Source organism: Puma concolor, chromosome B2, assembly GCF_028749965.1.
Source record: "Puma concolor isolate L17-30 chromosome B2, mPumCon1.1.hap2, whole genome shotgun sequence".
NCBI lineage: Eukaryota > Metazoa > Chordata > Mammalia > Carnivora > Felidae > Puma > Puma concolor.
In genome coordinates this window covers 20,857,720-20,877,019 of record NC_141671.1, presented here as the reverse complement: position 1 = coordinate 20,877,019, position 19,300 = coordinate 20,857,720, and the positions used below count along the sequence as shown (strand labels likewise).

General features: G+C 41.2%; 1 protein-coding gene across 2 annotated transcripts in view; it reads right to left on the bottom strand.

Moving 5' to 3' along the window:
* BLOC1S5 (biogenesis of lysosomal organelles complex 1 subunit 5) overlaps positions 1-15,321 on the bottom strand; it is a 47,466-nt gene extending 32,145 nt beyond the window's left edge. The window contains exons 1-2 of one of the 2 annotated variants that reach the window (XM_086706324.1): positions 15,155-15,321; positions 8,145-8,227 (exon numbers count right to left, since the gene is read on the bottom strand). In XM_086706324.1, the coding sequence (XP_086562450.1) occupies positions 8,145-8,227; positions 15,155-15,287 (216 nt within the window). In that variant the 5' untranslated portion in view covers positions 15,288-15,321. The other variant, XM_025917048.2, reaches the window with a different exon arrangement.
* Between the last annotated feature and the right edge of the window lie 3,979 nt (positions 15,322-19,300).

The window sequence follows — 19,300 nt, the reverse complement described above, 5'->3', positions numbered from 1 at the left end:
GGACCACTTATTTTACCTGATACACAAAAATAAACTCAAAATGGATTGAAACCATAAATATCCTAGGAAATACAGACAGTGATCTCTTTTATATTGGTCTTAGGCAAAAGAAGCAAAGCAAATATAAACTATGGGACTATACCAAAATAAAAAGTTTTTGCACTAGGGCGCCTGCACGGCCCAGTCAGTTAAGCGTCCGACTTTGGCTCAGGTCTTCTCATGGTTCGTGAGTTTGAGCCTCACAACAGGCCCTGGGCTGACAGCTCAGAGCCTGGAGCCTGCTTCAGATTCTAGGTCTCTTCTCTCTCTCTCAAAAATAAATAAACATTAAAAAAAAAAAAAAGTTTTGCACAGCCAAGGAAACCATCAACAACATGAAAAGGCAACCTACTAAATGGGTGAAGATATTTGCATATGATATATCTGATACGCGGTTAATATCCAAAATACATAAATAACTTATATAATTCAACACCAAATAACAAATAATCCAATTAAAAAATGGGCAGAGGACCTAAACCAACTTCTTTTTAAGATTTATGCACAGCCAACAGACACAGGAAAAGATGCTCAACATCACTAATGATCAGGGAAATGCAAATCAAAACCTCACACTTGTCAGAATAGCTAGAATCAAGAAGATAAGAAACACCAAGTGCTGGCAAGGATGTGGAGAACAAGGAACCCTTATGTACTGTTGGTGGGAATGTAAACTGGTAAACAGTGTGGAAAACAGTATGGAGGTTCCTCAAGAAACTAAAACTAGAAATACCATTCAATTCAGTAATTCCACTACTGGGTATTTACCCAAAGAAAATGAAAACACACGGGGTGCCTATGCAGCTCAGTCGGTTAAGCATCTGACTTTGGCTCAGGTCATGATCTCACGGCTCGTGAGTTTGAGCCCTGCTTTGGGCTCTGTGCTGATGGCTCAGAGCCTGGAGCCTGCTTCGGATTCTGTGTCTCCCTCTCTCTCTGCCCCTCCCCTGCTCATGCTCTATCTCTCTCTCTCAATAATAAATAAGCATTAAAAAAAATTAAAAGAAAATGAAAACACACACCCCTATACTACACCATTATTTCCAATAGCTAAGCTATGGAAGCAACCCAAGTGTCCACCAATAGATGAATGGATACAGAAGATGTGGGATGTGTATGTGTGTGTGTGTGTACACACACACACACACACGTGCGCGCACACTGGAATATTACTCACTCATAAAAAAGAATGAGATCTTGGCATTTGCAATGACATGAATGGACCTAGCACTTACTACGTTAAGTGAAATAAGTTAGATGGAAAAGGACAAATACCATGTGATTTCACTTATATGTGGAATCTAAACAACAAAACAAACGAAGCAGAAACAGACTCATAAATAAAGAAAACAAAGAAATGGTTGCCAGAAGGAAGGGAGGTGGGAGGATGGGCAAAATGAAATGAAAGCGGAGGACAAGTACAGGCTTCTACTTATGGAAGAAGTCTCAAGGACAGAAGGCTCAGCAGAGGGAATACAGTCAATGGTACTGTTAATAGCATCACATGGTAACAGATGGTAGCTACACTTATGGTGAGTACAGCATAACACCGACTTGCTGAATTACTAATTTGTACACCTGAAATGAATGTAACGTGTTGTGTCAATTATACTTCAATAAAAATAAAGATAAAAAAGAACCACTTATTTAAAGGGTTATTTCTTCTAGCAGGCAAATTGGGAGTCTCACGTTGTAGAAAGGGAGTTTATAGCCTCGTTCATTTAAACAACATATAGGCCCAATGACAGTGTTAGAAAAGACGTTAGAAATTAGAAAACAGTCTCGCCCTTGAACTTACCCTCTGGTACGTGCCTGTTTTTATGCTGGTATTTTTGACCAAGGTGTACTGTTGACACTCATTACAAAAGGAAGACTATTTAACATCTATTTAACTGCATATATATTCACATATATTCTGGTGCATAAATATCAAAGCTCAGCACTAATGAAGCTTGGCTTCTGATGTGTAACACTCCATAAAATCACACAGTTAATTTCTAAGTTGAAATGAATAGCAAGTGCTCATGTAATGTTCTTAAAACAGTGCCTGGTTAAGTATGTGCTCAAAAGTGCTAGCAATTATTAATAATATTAGTACAGTTACTATAACCTTTACATTTAAGATGTAATTTGATAGTGTTAGAAAGGAAATGGGAGACCAATATAAGAATTTAAAATTTTCTTTCAATCACTAAACTGGTCAGTCCAACAAGATTTAAAACCATATTGTATATACATATGTTTATTATATGCTATATGGGACATGCTTTACCCTGATATTTAATAATCTACCAGTTACTCCAATAATCTATTAACCAAAAATGAGAGATTAGGACATCAAGTGAAATTCTAGCTTGACGTGTCTGCCTTTTGAAGGATTTTCTCTTCATGAATTCAATCCATGTTCAAATTCATTGACACAATCCCTCCTGACTCCTGCAATTACTGTACTTATTTGAATACCTTCGTTTTTTAGCCTCTAATTATAATCATCATTTCCTCCATTTTTTTTTTTTCCTACTTGCTAACATGTATTTTCCTTTCTCAGCTCAAACACCATCCCTTCTATGAAAACTTTCCTCCCAGCTCTGTGGGGAGTTGTTTCTGGAGTTGTTTCCTCCTGAGATCTCAAGTGCTTTGTGCTTATTTTATCATAATAATTCCACCATGAAAATTCACTGTTTATAGGTCTTCTCCCTAGACTGTCAACTTCCTGGAGATAGACTGTTTCTTATTTATTTTTATATACCTACTGTGACAGATAGTTCTGGATCCATTCTCCTCCTCTTTCTTCCTATCAGTCTCCAAGTACTATTTGAGGTGGTATATGGGCCTGTACACAGACTGCTTCTCATTGCCATCTGCTTTCCTTTTTGCTACGTGAAATGCAGATATCATGGTTGGAGTTCCCAGAGCCACCTTATAAGCATAAGGGTAAGAGCAACACTCCAGGGAGGTAGAAGGCAAAGTTAGAAGAAAAAGCTGACATCATAGAGCCCTAGGCTCCAGGTATTGTGAGAGAAATATAAATACTTGTTAAAGACACTATTTTTCAGGTGTTCGTTACTAGTACCTAAACACATTCCTTACTGATACACGTAGGTAATCAACAACTGTTCAATAAAGCACTGAAGGAATAAAATTTGCTAAAAACGAAATAAGCAATCAGAAGAGATATCGGGGGGAATGGGCAAAATGGGTGGACAGTGGGAGTCATGAGCTTCCAGTTACAAAATTAATAGGTCTTGGGGATACAAGGCATAGCACAGGGAGTATAGTCAATGGTACTGTAACAGCCTTGTGTGGTGACAGATGGTAGCAACATTTGTGGGGCACACAGCATAATGGATAGATTTGCTGAATTACTACATTCTATAGCTGAAACTAATATAACATTGTGTACCAACTATAATCAATAAAAAATGTTTTTCCATTAAAAAGATTTATGAAACTAAAAAAAAAAAAAAAAAAAAGAAATAAGGAACTTGTACAGGACCATACATCCCCAAAACACATCAGAAATGCTCACTAATGTGGGTCTTTCCTCTGTTCCACATGAGAGGCCACAACATATCCTCTGGGGCTAGAAAGATAACGGTACGGCAGACAATGCCTCTCCCCACTCACACTACCAAGTTGATGCTCATGGAAAAGGCCCTACAGGGATCTCTGTTCAGTGGAATCAAGGATATAAAAGAGCTGCATAAAGTCAGGAGAAAGACAGTCAGTCAACTGTCCAGAAATACTAACAAACACAAAAAGAGAGCTTAAATATAACAGAACTTCAATACTTTAAGTAATGCTGCCACCATGTGGCACTTATTTCCCTCCTTTAGAAATAAAATTTTATATAGACAAAGATGATTGTTGGTCCGTGCATTAACTTTCTGAAATACAAAAACTATAAACATCTGTAGTTTTACATACTAGTCAGATTTTCTTAAGGTGAACTACGTTTAAATGCGAGAGAGATGAAAGTTCTAGGGTGCACTAACACTGCTCTGCCACTCCTCTCTGCCCAACCATGCCATCTGGGGTGAATTAGTGGATGCTACTATTTGGACCAAGATAGAAAAGGAACTGTAAATAATGCAGATATATATTCAAATCCAAAGCCTCTAAAATGCTTTCAGCTTTCTTCTAATTTGAGGAGAAATGTCAGAATACAATACACAGAAAATATAGGAAAGTTTCCATGCTATTCCAAACCCTCAGGAAGACCAACCGGGGAGGTTATCGTGTAAAAACCTGGATCAAGTATCTATCAAGAAAAGGAATTATATTACATTTAGTTGAAGGTAACAAGTTAAACTTAGCTGACAAGATATTTTTGAGCCCTTCAGAGGCCAGTCTTCAATGACAATATGAGAATATCTTGCTTCATGAAGGGTGGGTCTGTGTCCATCCTCTTTATCACAGCAGCACTGGTTTCTATGTTATGTCTCACACAAAGTAAGTGCTCGAGACACTTGCAAAACAAGCTTGTTTCTATCATACCCAATGTGATAATTTTATTCTCTAGCAAACATCTTTTGTTTTTCTAAGTTTTATTTATTTTGAGAGAGAGAGAGAGAGAGATATAGGGGCAGAGAGAGGGAGAGACAGAATCCCAAGCAGGATTCTGCACTGACAGCACAGAGCCCAACATAGGGCTTGAACTCACAAATGAGGAGATGATGACCTGAGCCAAAATCAGGAGTTGGATGCTTAACTGACTCAGCCATCCAGGTGTCCCTAGTAAACAAACATTTTTCTAAGATAACAGTTCTGCCACCTGCTTAGCAAAACTCTATTTTCCCTAAAATCATTAAAAATTGAACTCAAGCTCAAATTATTGTAAATTCTGAGTTAAAACAATTTTTTTACTGTATTTGCTACCATCTTTTTCTTAGTAACAACAGTTACCAACATTTGTCTAACACCTATGCATCAGGGATTTAAAAATAACATATCATTTAATCTTCACAAAAACTGCACAGTATATATTGCTCTTCCCATTTTTAAGTGGGAAACTTAAGACTCAGTAAAGCAAGTAATCATAGCTAGTAAGAGGGGGGCAGGATTTGAATCCAAAGATGTCAAGCTCCAAGGCCCATGTTCTTTTTATTTCTCAACACAGCCTCCTTTCCAAAGAGACCTTGGAAGGGCTCACGATGCGGAATGCAGGTAATCTCTCTCCTCTGAGACACATGCCCATCTTCCCTTGGCAACTATCTTCTATCCCAGTTAGAAGAGGCATTGGCTTCAACAGGAAGTGAGCTCTTAACGGCATAAATGTAAAATTTTTTTCATTTTGATGGGGCGCCTGGGTGGCGCAGTCGGTTAAGCGTCCGACTTCAGCCAGGTCACGATCTCGCGGTCCGGGAGTTCGAGCCCCGCGTCGGGCTCTGGGCTGATGGCTCAGAGCCTGGAGCCTGTTTCCGATTCTGTGTCTCCCTCTCTCTCTGCCCCTCGCCCGTTCATGCTCTGTCTCTCTCTGTCCCAAAAATAAGTAAACGTTGAAAAAAAAAAAAATTAAAAAAAAATTTTTTTCATTTTGAATTCAACATTCAGTTTCACTTGTATAGATAGCCCTTTCACAAAAACCACCTACATTATTCAAAGAATGCTGATATAGGGGCACCTGGGTGGCTCAGTCGGTTAAGTGTCCGACTTCGGCTCAGGTCATGGGCTCACAGCTTATGAGTTTGAACCCCGCGTCAGGCTCTGTGCTGACAGCTTAGAGCCTGGAGCCTGCTTCAGATTCTGTGTCTCCCTATTTCTCTCTCTGCCCCTCCCCCCACTGACGCTCTGTCTCTCTCTCTCTCAAAAATAAACAAACATTAAAAAAAATTAAAAAAGAATGCTGATATAGGTATAATGATAAATTTTCTAGGGATAACTCAGCCACTAATTAGCAATGTGCAACTTTTCAATGTTGCTTTCCATCTCTGGGCTCAGTTTCTATGAAGTGGGTTGGGGGGGGTGGATCAGAAAATCCATCTTAAGTCCAAAATTCTATGTTTAATACCAAGTAGATCTCTAAAGTTATATTTTAAAAACTATTCAGTATTTCAAATTAATCAGACTAGCAAAAAGAAAAAAAGATAACTTATGAAAAAGATGACTTATGACATCACTAGACATTAGGAAACTCAAATTTTTGTCAAGGCTCTGCTGTTTTTCTTTTGAATCATATTAAGCACTCATAGTGCATCGGACATTGGTTTAGGCATTTTTAATATAATGAGAATAAGGCATTTTTAAACAATCAGGAGTCCTGACTCTTATGGTACCTCTATTCTAATGAAAGAAGACAGGCAATAAACAAATAAATAACAAGAAAAATATCAGGTAGTTATAAGAGCTTATGGTAGGCAGAATTCTAAGATGGCCCTCAAGACCCCCCCCCCCGCCACCCAGCGTACACACGCCTTCTCTTAGTTATTCTATCAAACCCTAATCTAGGTGCCACTGTATCTATACTTTACAGATTTATTAAGGTCCCAAATAAGCTGACTTTAAGAAAGGGAGATTATGTTCAGTAGGCCTGACTTAATCAGGTGAGTCCTTTACAGAGTCTAGGCTCTTCCTGGCAAGCATGAGAGGGAGAGACTCCACATGAGCGAGACTGATTTGTGGCTTTGAAGATGGAAAGAGCCACGTACCAAGGAACGTTAGTGGTCTCTAGGAGTTCAGAGGGGCCCCTGGTTGGCAGCAAATAAGGAAATGGGCACTTCACTGTATCAGGGCAAAGAACTGAGTTTTGGTACCATCAATTAGGAAGAGGACTCTGAGCTCCAAATAAGAACAATGTCTGGCCAACATCTTGATTTTAACCTTGAGAGAGTGTGAGCAGAGAACCGAGCCATGTGATGCTCAGACTTTATTCTAAGGAACTGGCAATAATCTTCAAATAGCATAAAAGGGAATCATCTCTGGATAATATTCTGTGTATCCCAGATTATGTGTATCCCACCACGACAGTAATAATGATGAAATAGTTAACAGTTATTTCTTCCTAGGTACCAGATAACATTCTAAGATACACACACAGAGATGCATTCATTGTGTGAACGTGCATACCTTTAATCTTTCCAACCACCCTGTGAGGTAGGTATTATGCAGATTTTGAGTATGAGTCTATTGAACCTAGAAATGATATCTGATGTTGCAGCTCTGTCCCTCTATCTCGAGCGCTCTGTACCACAGGCTTTCTGAAGTTTTAAAGGATTTATGAAAAGGTTCTCTCCTTTTGGTAGGTTTAGACTCCCTGCTTGGAGTCTTATTTGGAAATAAAACCCCAACTTACACAGAACCATGAAATTTTTTGTGCAACACCATTTACCATCTATCTGACAGTAGCTTGGGATGTTGCTGCTTAATGCACAGTGAACCAATTATACACGTGTAAAACAACAGTACTATGAAACAGGATGGCAGGCTGGCACATCAGTATCACTGGAGCGCAGCATGAAAGGTCGGCTGGCAGATGGTAAAGCCAGCAAGGCAGGGGCCAGGTCAAGGATGCGTGGACTTCATCCTGTGCAGCGCAAATACCATCAAAGGGTTTTAAAAAGTGAAATAATGTCTGAGCACTCTGGTGGCATGGGAAACACTGGCTTTGACTGGACTGATGAAGCAGGCACACAAATCAGAAGGGATGGAGATTTATGAGTAACATCCAAAAGAAATGGTCACTGAATGTGGGTCCTAACTGGGTCGGAACAACCAAGGATGAGTCTCATGCTTTAACCCGAGTGCTCTGGGTGGGTGCTGATGCTCCAACTGAGGAAAAAAAATAGAAAATGGATCTGGAAGACCTACACCCATCAGTCTTTAAAATCTTTTTTTCACTGTATCTCATGTTACAGATGAAAAAAGCTGAGGTCAACAGATATGAAATACCCCAGAGCAGGCACCGGAACTTGAGCCCAAACCCCTGCTCCTTCCACTCCTTCCGCTCCTTCCGCGAGTGGCGATGCCTCCTAACGAGCTCTACTTTGTCTATGTTACGAACACATGAATGGAAATCAGAGATTTTAAAACCACAGAGTTCCCCTTCTATATATTAACACACTAACAACTAGGGCAGCGTTTTTACAAAGGAAGGTTTAAATACTCACTTCAAATTCTTTCACAAAATAACGGGTTTCACCTTGAATAACTGGTCTGTGATCTAACAGCCTTGAATGAATTTCTCCAAGGTCTATAAAGACAAAATGAAATTCAGAGTTAATCCACACTGGGGGGCACAATCTCTAGCGTGATTCACTCTTCCCAATTCCCACGAATACATGTAGGTTAAAATCTAGTTTAGACTGGATTTAGAGGAAATCATACCCACTGCCAGTAAATAGGTACAAGTACTTCTGAGAGCAATCTGGCAATATCTAATACAGCTTAGGACCTGCACACCTAGCAGTTCCATGCCTGTGTATGTGCCCTGGAAAATCTCTTGCACAAATGAAAGACATTTATAAATGTTTACTACAATATGAGTATAATGTCAAAAGAAGAAAAAAAGCAAACAACCTAAACATACTCATACAATGGAATACTATAAATCAGCAAATAAAAATGAATACACTGGGGTGCCTGGCTGGTTCAGTTGGGTAAGCATCCAACTCTTAACTTCAGCTCAGGTCATGATCTCACAATTTGTGAGATAGGGCCGCGTGTCAGCACAGAGCCTGCATGGGATTCTCTCTTTCTCCCTCTCTGCCCCTTCCCCGTTCACGCTCTCTCAAAATAAATAAACTAGAAAATAACCCCAATACATTAAAGTTACATTTATTAACATGGATAAATCCCATAAATATAATGCTTAACAGAAAAGCCGGTTTCAGCAGAATAAAGGTATTTATCTAAACTTAAACAACATATAAAAGACACTTAATTTGGGGACCCATACAGAAGCAATAAAAGTAGAAAGAAATGCATGAGAACAGTAAACAGCAAATCCAAAACAGTGGCTACCTTTAGAGAGGAGAGAGGACAACACAATTAGAGCAAGGTACCCAGTGGGCTTTGGGTGTTTATTAAGATGGGTAGAGTGTTCGTTACAGGTCTCTATACTTTTTGACAAGTCTGAAAAAATTAAGGGAAACAGTTCCCAATTTTAACTGTTTTTGGTAAGTCATGCTATTCATTCTACTTTGTAACAATTATATTGTGCAAGGGGTAAACCTCAAAACTCCTAGAGGAAATTAAGTCTCCAAATAAGTAACATGCACCATTCATGTTCATTTACTGGTATAACCGTTCCTTGAATCTTTTATTTTTGCAGACATGCAATGGGGCAAATTTCATTACTCTATTTAAGGAGTTTATTAGGACACATCTTAGGAAGTATGCTAAATAAAAAAACGTAAACCGATACGTAACTTTTGCTTAAGTCCTTCAATGACTCATTACCCAGAACACTTCTATAAGAAGGTAACAGGAGTTCATTTTGAAAAAAAGAAAAAGAAAAAGAAAAAGAGAAAGGAGAAAGGTCTATGCTTAGTTAAATTTGGGAAACACTAGATAAAATAAAGTTAGACAAGTTCCTTTACCTCATCTTCTGGGAGCCAATAGTTACTCATATGAATTATTAATGCCCAAGCGAGGGTTGCACTATGCAGAAATTCATGGACCTTATTTGATTAAGAGAACCTATGTGGCAAATAATATCTGTTCACATTTCAACAAACACCAGTGTCTTTGAAACACAACTGTCTAACAGGCTGAAGTTCACGCCTCGTAGTAGCCACACAGGGTCCTCCATATGCCTGGTTCCAGCCTCATCTCCCCCCATGTTGACAACTCTGAACGACTGGCGGTTTTCCAAACACGTCGCGCTACCTCATGCATTCCTGCCACAGCTCGTGCTCTCGTCACCACCGGGAACCTTCCTGAATCCCTGCTCTTCCTTCCAAACCGCTGACATCACACTTCCTTGAAATTTTCATTTGTTCTATTCAGTTTCCTCCAAGGTTTCAAGGATTGCCCCTATTTTATGCCTCCCAAAGCACCCGGGGCAATTACTTCTATCCTACTACTTACTTACTATATTGTCCTGAAAATCATCTCTTTCCTCCAGTGAGTATCTCAGAGACAACATTATTTGTATTACCCACAGAGGATATGTGGGTTAACATGTATTTTTCTATATGATGAGAAGCTATTAGGCTTTGTTGATTTGGGGAGATCTTCTGCAGCCTGATAGAATTTAGGTGGCCTTTGGAGAGAGAATTCAATTCTGTTTAGAAATGGATAGTGATCACTTCTAAAACTGTGCCCCAAAATTTAAGACAGTAAAGACTTGGGGAGAACATACACGTTACTACAGAAATTAAGCCACTAAATATTTTTGTTGTAACATTACAACAACAAAGCAAGCATATAAAAATAATTCAGGAGTCCCAAGGACAAATTCTCTAAGTCTGATCATGTAAATGTAAGCTACAGAGTTTCACGTAAGTTCAACCCTAACCCTGCAAAGCATTCTTTTGTTGTTTGATATATAAGATAAAATAATCTTTCATCCTCCAAAAGTTCACACTCTAACATGAGTGTTGGACAAATACCCCTTCACAAAAAAGACAGAGAAAAATAAGCACTTTAATGGAAGATCAATATGCCATGTGGCTATGGAACATGGAGAAATATGGTCAATTGTAGAGCTCTCATGATCTAACAGAAGAAGTTTCTCCTCTGGCCCTGAATTTCCAGGCCTTTATTGTAACATCATAAGGAACAATTTACTGCAATTGTTTCTGATAACTCCCATGGCATCACCAAAAAGATGCTCTTCTTCCTTATCAGGTCTCAAAACCACTCCCTCTTTTTCATCCCTGCTTGTCTCACTAGGACTATTTGAACGAACTAGTCACTTTTCTCTATAACCCACTCCACACAGAGTCAGTTCTTGTCATTCCCAGTAGCAATGTTTACACAGTTGCCTCCAACACTAAACTAGCAAGCACTGTATTTCCTCCAGGAAATACAAAATTGGGTTCCTGCAAGCTTCTGGTCACATTTTTTTGTCAAACCAAAATGCCACTTGTGTCACACAGGTTTGTTTTTCCAACATCCTTGTGAAACATGCCACTCTCAGTGTTTAAATTTTTAAAAAATATTTTATTTATTTTTGATAGAGACAGAGCACAAGTGGGGGAGGGGCAGAGAGAGAAGGAGACACAGAATCGGAAGCAGGCTCCAGGCTCCGAGCTGTCAGCACAGAGCTCAACATGGGGGCTCGAACCCACGAACCTCAAGATCATGACCTGAGCTGAAGTCGGATGCTCAACCGAATGAGCCACCCGGGCGCCCCAACTCTTAGTGTTTACCATCTGCTCTTCCAATAGAATCCTTTTCCGTGTATAACACTTACCAGGTATTCTTAAAGTTCTCCCACAGCCCCTTGACCTGCATAACCTACTTCACCTGCAAGCTGAACACTTTCATCCTGTACCACCTTTGAAAGTGTGGCTAGCACTAGACAGAAGAGTTGAACGTTTTCCTGACCTTACACAACTGACCATAAATTTCTGTGGCTTTCAGCTTTACGACAATGCTGTCCACTATGCTCGGTCAATCATCTCAAGAATGCACAAATTTAGCTGCTTTCCCATCACTTCATCACACACTATGAATGTTGCTTTGGCACTTTCTGGAATGGCCGAACGCACAAATTGGTGAATCTCCTTCCCTACTGTGGACTGTTGACTAATTCACATTTATCTCACAGCAAACAGCACTGTAATTCATACCTGAAAGAAACTTGTCTTCTACAGTGTTTTCTCTGTAAGGCACACAACAGAATATGTATGTACTTAGGGAAAACTCAGCACTACACATTGGGGATCACTTGAAAAAGCAAAATCAGCAACAAAAGCACAAAAATGTGAAAAATATACTAAATAAAAAGCAAAAAGGACACATTTACGGTATGAGAGGTAAAACAAAAAGCAAAGGTTGCCTTGTTCAGCCTCAACTACAAATGTGCATGTAGAAAAACTCAAATTTTTCTCCCTTCTGTGCATGTGGGAATGACCATGAAAGCATCATCAATATTGATTTTGAAGTTACAAATTCATTTTAGCAATTAGGCAAATTCACAAATACCTAATCCACAAGATGAGGATCCACTGTTATCTGCCTGAGTGCTTTATTTAAAATACAAATCTGGGGCGCCTGGGTGGCTCAGTCGATTGAGTGTCCGACTTCAGCTCAGGTCATGATCTTGCAGTTCATGGGTTTGAGCCCCATGCTGGGCTCTGTGCTGACAGCTCAAAGCCTGCAGCCTGCTTCTGATTCTCCCTCTCTCTGCCCCTCCCCCACTCACACTCTGTCTCTCAAACATAAATAAAACATTTTTAAAAAATTTAAAAAGATACAAATCTAACCACATGATTCTCATACTTGCTGGTTAGTTTCCTAATTTAAGAAAAAGTCCAATCTAAGGCAAGAAGTCTTCTACTGTCTGATTTCCACCAAACTCCGCCTCTCTGAGAGTCACTTTGTAGCAACATATGTAATTTCCCAAACATGGCCATGCTGCTTGAGGCCTCCACACCTTTGCTCAGGCTGTTGCAAACTAAGTCCAAAATACCCTTGCCCTCTTTTCTTAATTGCTAACACTTTACTCTTCGGTAAAAAAAAGTTCAGGAAGCCCTTCCTATTTCCCACTCTTTACCTCCTAACCCCCACCCATGGGCCACAAACCCTTGGGCCACAAACCCTTACAGACCCAGGGCATAAGCAGTGAAATCATTTATTTATTTCCTTTTCACTAATTCTCGCAATAAAATTCAACAATGATCTGTTCAGAACCAATGGTCTTCAAGTAAGCATGAACTAAAAATAGACTTTCAGAATGAAGAGTGAATGGTTCCATAAAAAAGCCAAGAAAATTCTAGACATATTTTTAATTAAAACTCACTTTTTGATTAACTTGAAAAAATTTACCCTGAATAATCTTTTTCTTTTTTTAAAAAAAGTAACACATGAAAGAAACAAAACAAAACTGTGTATGAAGGGATACAATCAACAATGAAAAAGACAACCCATGGAATGGGAGAAAATATATGCAAATCGTCCATGAGAAAAGGGGTTAATATTCAGACTATACAGAGAATTTCTACCTCAACAACAAAAACTTGATCAAAAAAACGGGTACAGGACTTCAACAGACATTTCTCCAAAGAACATATACAAATGGCCAATAGGCACATAAAAAGATGCTCAACATCACTAATCATTAGGAAAATGAAAATCAAAACTACAAGACACTACTTCATACCCATTAGGAGGGCCACTACCAAAGAACAGAAAATAACAAGTGTTGTTGAGGATGTGGAGAAGCTGGAACCCTTGTGCCCGGTGAGACTGTAAATAGTGCAGTCGCTATGGAAGACAGTATGGTGATTGCTCAAAAAATTAAAAACAGAATTATCATTTGGTCCAGCAATTCCAGTTCTGGGCATATACTCGAAAGAACTGAAAGCAAGGGCTCAAATATTGCTATGTTCACAGCAATATTCACAAAAACCAAAAGGTGGAAGTAACCCAAGGGTCCATCCACAGATGAATGGATACAATGTGGTATAGACATACAATGGAACATTATTCAGCTTTTAAAGGGAAGGAAATTCCATCAGAGACTACAACGTGCATAAAGGACACGTTGAGGACATTATTCAAAGTGAGATAAGCCAGTCACCAAAGAGCAAATACTGTAAGATTTCATGTATATGAATTATCTAAAGCAGTCACACACAGAGGCAGAAAGTAGAATGGTGGTTGCTAGGGATTGGAGGGAAGGCTCAGATGGGGAGTCAGTGTTTCATCCCTACAATGAGTTTCAGTTCGGGAGGATGAAAAGTTATGGAGATGGACGGTGGTGATGGATGCACAATATGGATGTACTAATGGCACAACACTGTCCATTTAAAAATGGTTCAGATAAACTTTATATGTATTTCACCGCAATTTAAAACATTTTTAAGTAGCAGTTCACTTAGATCGCACATATAAACATTTATAATTTAGCCCTAACACCCACGCACCACTCTCAACACTCCTAATTAGACCTAAGAGACAACATGAAGTCTACAAATAGCCACAGCCAGCCGTGCTGGGGGCTGTCTACAATCTTGACAGATAAGGTTAAAAAAGGCAGCAACTGAAGGATGTCATTCATTCCCTGGGTGGTGCTGAAGGACTCTGGAATCCTACGGGGGGAGGGGGGGGTAGGTGTTCAGCGCTGCAAGATGTTGGGACAGACAGGACCAGCACAGGGTTAAGAAAGGACGAGGATGAGAAAGTGCAGTATTTAACCGGCAAAGATCCTGCTACGGGAAAACAGGGTTGTGAGCTTTGGGAATCAAACCTACTCAAGTTCTGTGAGAATCCAGGTTGTAACCTTCTCCCAGCGTAAAGCCGACAAACCAAATGGACATCTGTAGCTATATACGGCGCTTTCATGTTTTAAGATGCTTTCGTATATGTTATCTAATTAATCCTTGCATGACCCAGGAGCACACAGGGGCAGAGTAGGTAAAGCGGCCGAACCAAAGTCACCCAACTCCTAAACGACCTGACTGAGGGAGCAGACCCTTCTCGACCCCTAAGCCCGATGCTGTATCTACGCGTTACAGCACCGTCAAGAGGCGGCGTCCAAAGAAGTTCTGCGCCCAAAGGTCCGGGGCTTGGGAAAGGGGAGAGGGGGCGGGCCTCAAGACTCACGTCCGCGGGTTTTTCGAAGTAGTAACAGGGGCTGAGTTGGCTGGCTATTACTGGAAGGCACCTGGCGTGGGGAACCATGCGGACTCCGGCCACGACTCCCCCTACCTCCCCTACCTCCCCTACGAACGCGAGGCCGCCCTGCAGCCGGGGGGCGCCCCAGGGAGCGGCCCGGGTCAGAGGGCGCCGCCCCGGAGGTGGAGCAGCGCCGGGATCCACCAGAGCGCAGCCCCACTACTCCGTACCCTTGATAATGAGGTGCGCTGGAGAGCCCGCGGTCCCCAGCGAGTCCTTTTTCTTGTCGCCGCCGCCCGGGGAGGCCTCACAACCCACAGGCGTCTCCGTCCCTCCGCCACTCATCGCGACCTGCTCCGCCCACCCGCCTCCGCGTTGCGCCTGCGCAGACCTGAACTGCCCGCCTTCCGGGCGCAGGCTTGAAGCGTCATCAAAGGGCATCGGGGAAGCTGAGTCCACCCAGCGGGCAACAAGTTGCGTTTGGGTAGCCAGAGTTGTAAACTTGAAGAAGCCGATGCCGCCATGTTGGGTTAGGGCAGATGCTGGCGGAATTGGAATTTGCCTGAAAATTAGAGTGAACGTCTGTTATTGCACCTTAAACTGGCTAGAATTTATTCTGGATTAGAGAGATTGAAAGAGAGAAGATACAGCCGCAGAATAATAGCAATATTAGTAGTAGTAGAAGTATATTATCTCTGTTATACCTGCCACCAATATTTTATAAAGCATTTTGACGTGCGTTGCCGCGTTTGGTCATGGTAGCAACTCGGGGAAACGATTTTATCATTTCTTTATAACAAATGAAGAAATAGGGTTAAAGGTTAAGTAACTTGAGTCTGAGTCTAATCACTTATGCTCATCCGTGCCGCTGTGAAGAAAAAACAAATTTGTTCTTGGCATTTGCGTTTGTGAAATATCAACCGGTTGTGTATTATATGGTCTAAGAGAAAATACATGTCATTATGAAAGAGAAAGATTTGCTGGGCTGCTTTGAATTGTGGTTATGAAGTGTCAGCTTTGGGGATGCATATATCTAATTGCTGCTCTTTGTTAAACTCCATAAAGTTCACCTTGAAGCCTCAACAAGTCTTTGTGCAGACTGTGCAGCTTTGCAATGGCTCCTTCACCTCCTGTGTTCATCCAGTGGTCCTAGGAATCATCTCTATGTTTTCACTTGTCCCCCAGCCCCCCCACTTTCTGTACAGTCCTTACTGTCAAGGGTCTTGCAGTCGAGTGCTGAAGAAACATAAACCAACATTTAAAATATAAATCCTACAAATAATAGCATGGAGGAAGGTGCAGCACATGTGGGACACCCCGGGGGGGGGGGTGGGAGGTGGCCAGGAGAGACCTTCCAGAGGAGGCACCTATTTGTCCTCAGACCTGAAATGAAGAAATGTCAATCAGGGTATGTGAGAAGAAGATGGAACTTGTGGTTTTCTAGCAGAGGAAACAACAAGCCCAAAGGCAGAGACATAAAATAGATGGATTAATACATGAAATGTACAGCTGGTTAATTCCAAGTTGTTGCCTCTGGTTTGTAACGTTTCTAGTCTCACTTTCATTTCCCTAGCTTTAGCATCAACCTCTAGAAAATATAATTATTTTTAAAGCCCTTCACTATTCTCCCCCCTTCTAGGTACTTTTCTTACTCAAGTTTTCTTCTGTACCTGCAAACCCAAATTTCCTCTCATAGCTTGTCTTCTTGTGTCTTTGAATAACTGGGGCTCCTGGGTGGCTCAATTGGTTAAGCATGCAACTTCGGCTCAGGTCATGACCTTGTGGTTCACAGGTTCGAGCCTCCCTTTGGGCTCTGTGCTGACAGCTCAGAGCCTGGAGCCTGCTTCTGATCCTGTCTCCCTCTCTGCTCCTCCTCCAATTTCCCTCTTACTCTCTTTCTCAAGAAAATAAAGGAACATTTAGTGTCTTTGAATTACTGAAAAATCTGAAAAGGCTCACTATGGAAGGTTAATGCTTCTTCCACATTAATGTGGCTGTTACATATGCAGATCCTGGGTTCCATATTCAAAAGTTCTGTTTCAGTAGTTCTGGGGTAGCTCCTACCTCCCCTTACCCAACTGCCGATTGATTATGATTTAAGTGATAGAAGAATTCTAGGTGCAGTAGTTAAGACTTTAGAACCAGACTGAATTGGGTTGAAGCTCTGGCTCTGCCATTTGCCTGCAGTTCCTTCCCTGTCAAATGGCAATAAAATATCCATTTATGAGGTTGTGATGATTAAAAAAGATAATACCTATAAAGTACTTAGTACAATGCCTGGCACAAACCAATGCTCAATAAATGTTATTATGATTACAATAACCTCCTTATCTCCTTTTAAAGCCTTGTATAATCTCTTCTCATTCTTACAATCCACCTGTATCACCCACCACTAAAATATCTTGTACTTTTTTACAATTTATAAAATGTTATCACATACCATCTTCCCCATGTCTCTTAATCATTTCATGAATCTAGTTGAGGTAGCTATTAAAATACCCATTTTGATGAGTAAACTGAGGTTCAGAGGATACGGTAGAGAGCCTCCAAAGATGACTGCAGTGATTCCTTCCCTCCCTGTGTACACATGCAACATGCTTCTCTCTTCCCCTCAAGACCTGGAGTTTGTTTCCTATCCCCTTGAATCTGGACTGGCTCTTTGACTTGCTTTGACGAATAGAACATGGTGGGAAAAAAAAATGCTGTGCCGGTTGGGACCTTGAGACACCTGGTGGTTTCTACTTTTGCTCTCTTGTCAGCAAGTCCAGGGTCTCCTGCCCTGAGAACTGAGACAGCACATGTAAAGAGAGGCTGTGTGAGTGAGAACTAAGGCACCAAGCAGTCAGCACCAGGCCGCAGAAATATGAGGGAGCCATTCTTGGTTCCTTCACCCCGACCATCAGCCTTTTGAATGCAGTTACACCATCTGCAGTGAAACTGATACCACCACATGAAGCCAGAAAGCTGCCTGATCTGTATTGTGAGAAATAATGAATTCTGTGAGAAATAATACAATTTTGAGAAACAGTAAATAAATAAATAGATCCATTAAATTGTGTGTTTCAATTATGCCCTCCCTCTCATCGACAGGATTTAAGATGGCTTACAATGATCCGGGTACTCCCACAAGATGACATCACAGCTACCAAAGAGCGGAACCATGGACAGAGTCTTTAGATGACCAGGCTGGTGCATTACAATACAGCAAAGCCCAGTCAGCTAGGGGGTCTTTCTACTGTGCCATGGCTGTGCCAGGAATATTTCTGCTTCTTCCCTTTGAACGCTCCCTTCCTTACCCCTCCACCTATTCAACTCAGTAAACTTTATTTATGGTGTATAGTAAAGGATTTGGCTGATCTCTGTTCCTGGTTCCTTGGAGATAACCTCTAAATCTTTGGAATATCTCACTTTAGATATTAACTTTGTTATTCATGGTGGCCTGAGTTTATGCTAGCAAGGTGACTCTCAAAGGCCCTTAGATGGTTTCAGGATGGGAGCTCAAAGACCACTGTGTGATTAGAGGGTTGGGGTTCTGAGCCATGTAATATCAGTCTGACCTCTGGGGGGAGGGGGGTGGGTCCTGGCAAGGGGGTTCAATCACGTGGCCAATGAGTCAAGCATCCATGTCTAAGTAATGAAACCCAAATAAAACCTGTACAAGCCCTGGTGAGCTTCCTACTTGTCAATCTCCCCCTGATGTGCCTAGAGGGTGGGGTATACGGAGGCTATAGAAGCTTCCTGTTGGGACCCTCCCAGGTCTCACCTTATGCATGTATTCCTTTGGCTGGTCCTGATTTGTATCCCTTACAACAGAACTACAATCCTAAGTACAGTACTTTCCTGAGTTCCAAGGACCATTCTAGTGAATTACTGCACCTGAGGGGATAGAGTGGGCACCTCCAAAATTTGTAGACAGCTAACATGGGTAGCTTGGGAACCTGGAGCTTGTGCCTGGTGTCTGAAGTAAGGGCAGTCTTGTAGAGGATGGTGTCCTTTACCTGTGGGGTCTAAGCTAACTCTGGTAATCAGTGTCAGAATTGTGTTGCAATTGAACAGACACCTACGTGGCAACCATGGTTTGCCAGATAATGTTGCAAGTGCTCTACACATATGAATTCATTTAACTCTCATGTCAGTCTTTTGAAGCAGATACTGCTGTTATTATTACCATCTTACAGATGAGGAGGCTGAGGGACAGAGAGGTTAAATGACTGCCTAAGTTTGCGTGTGGTAGAAACAACCTTGGTCTCTCTGCATGCATTTACATGGGTGAGTAGAGAGTGGGGAAGGGAGATTGGGAAGGAGGGAAGAGAGAAGCCATTTGACCTCTAAAAGGGCAGATGGGCTGTAAACTTCATTCCAACACATTTAACAAGCATGTAGTGAGCACTTTCTATGTACCAAGTGAAGTGCTAGGAGCTGAGATACAGCGGTGAGCAAGACCGTTCAGCCTTTTCCTTCTCTCAGTGAGGGTACAATCTACCAGAGGGAACAATATTAAAATACTGTACAATTACTTTTCTGCAATTCTGTTGCT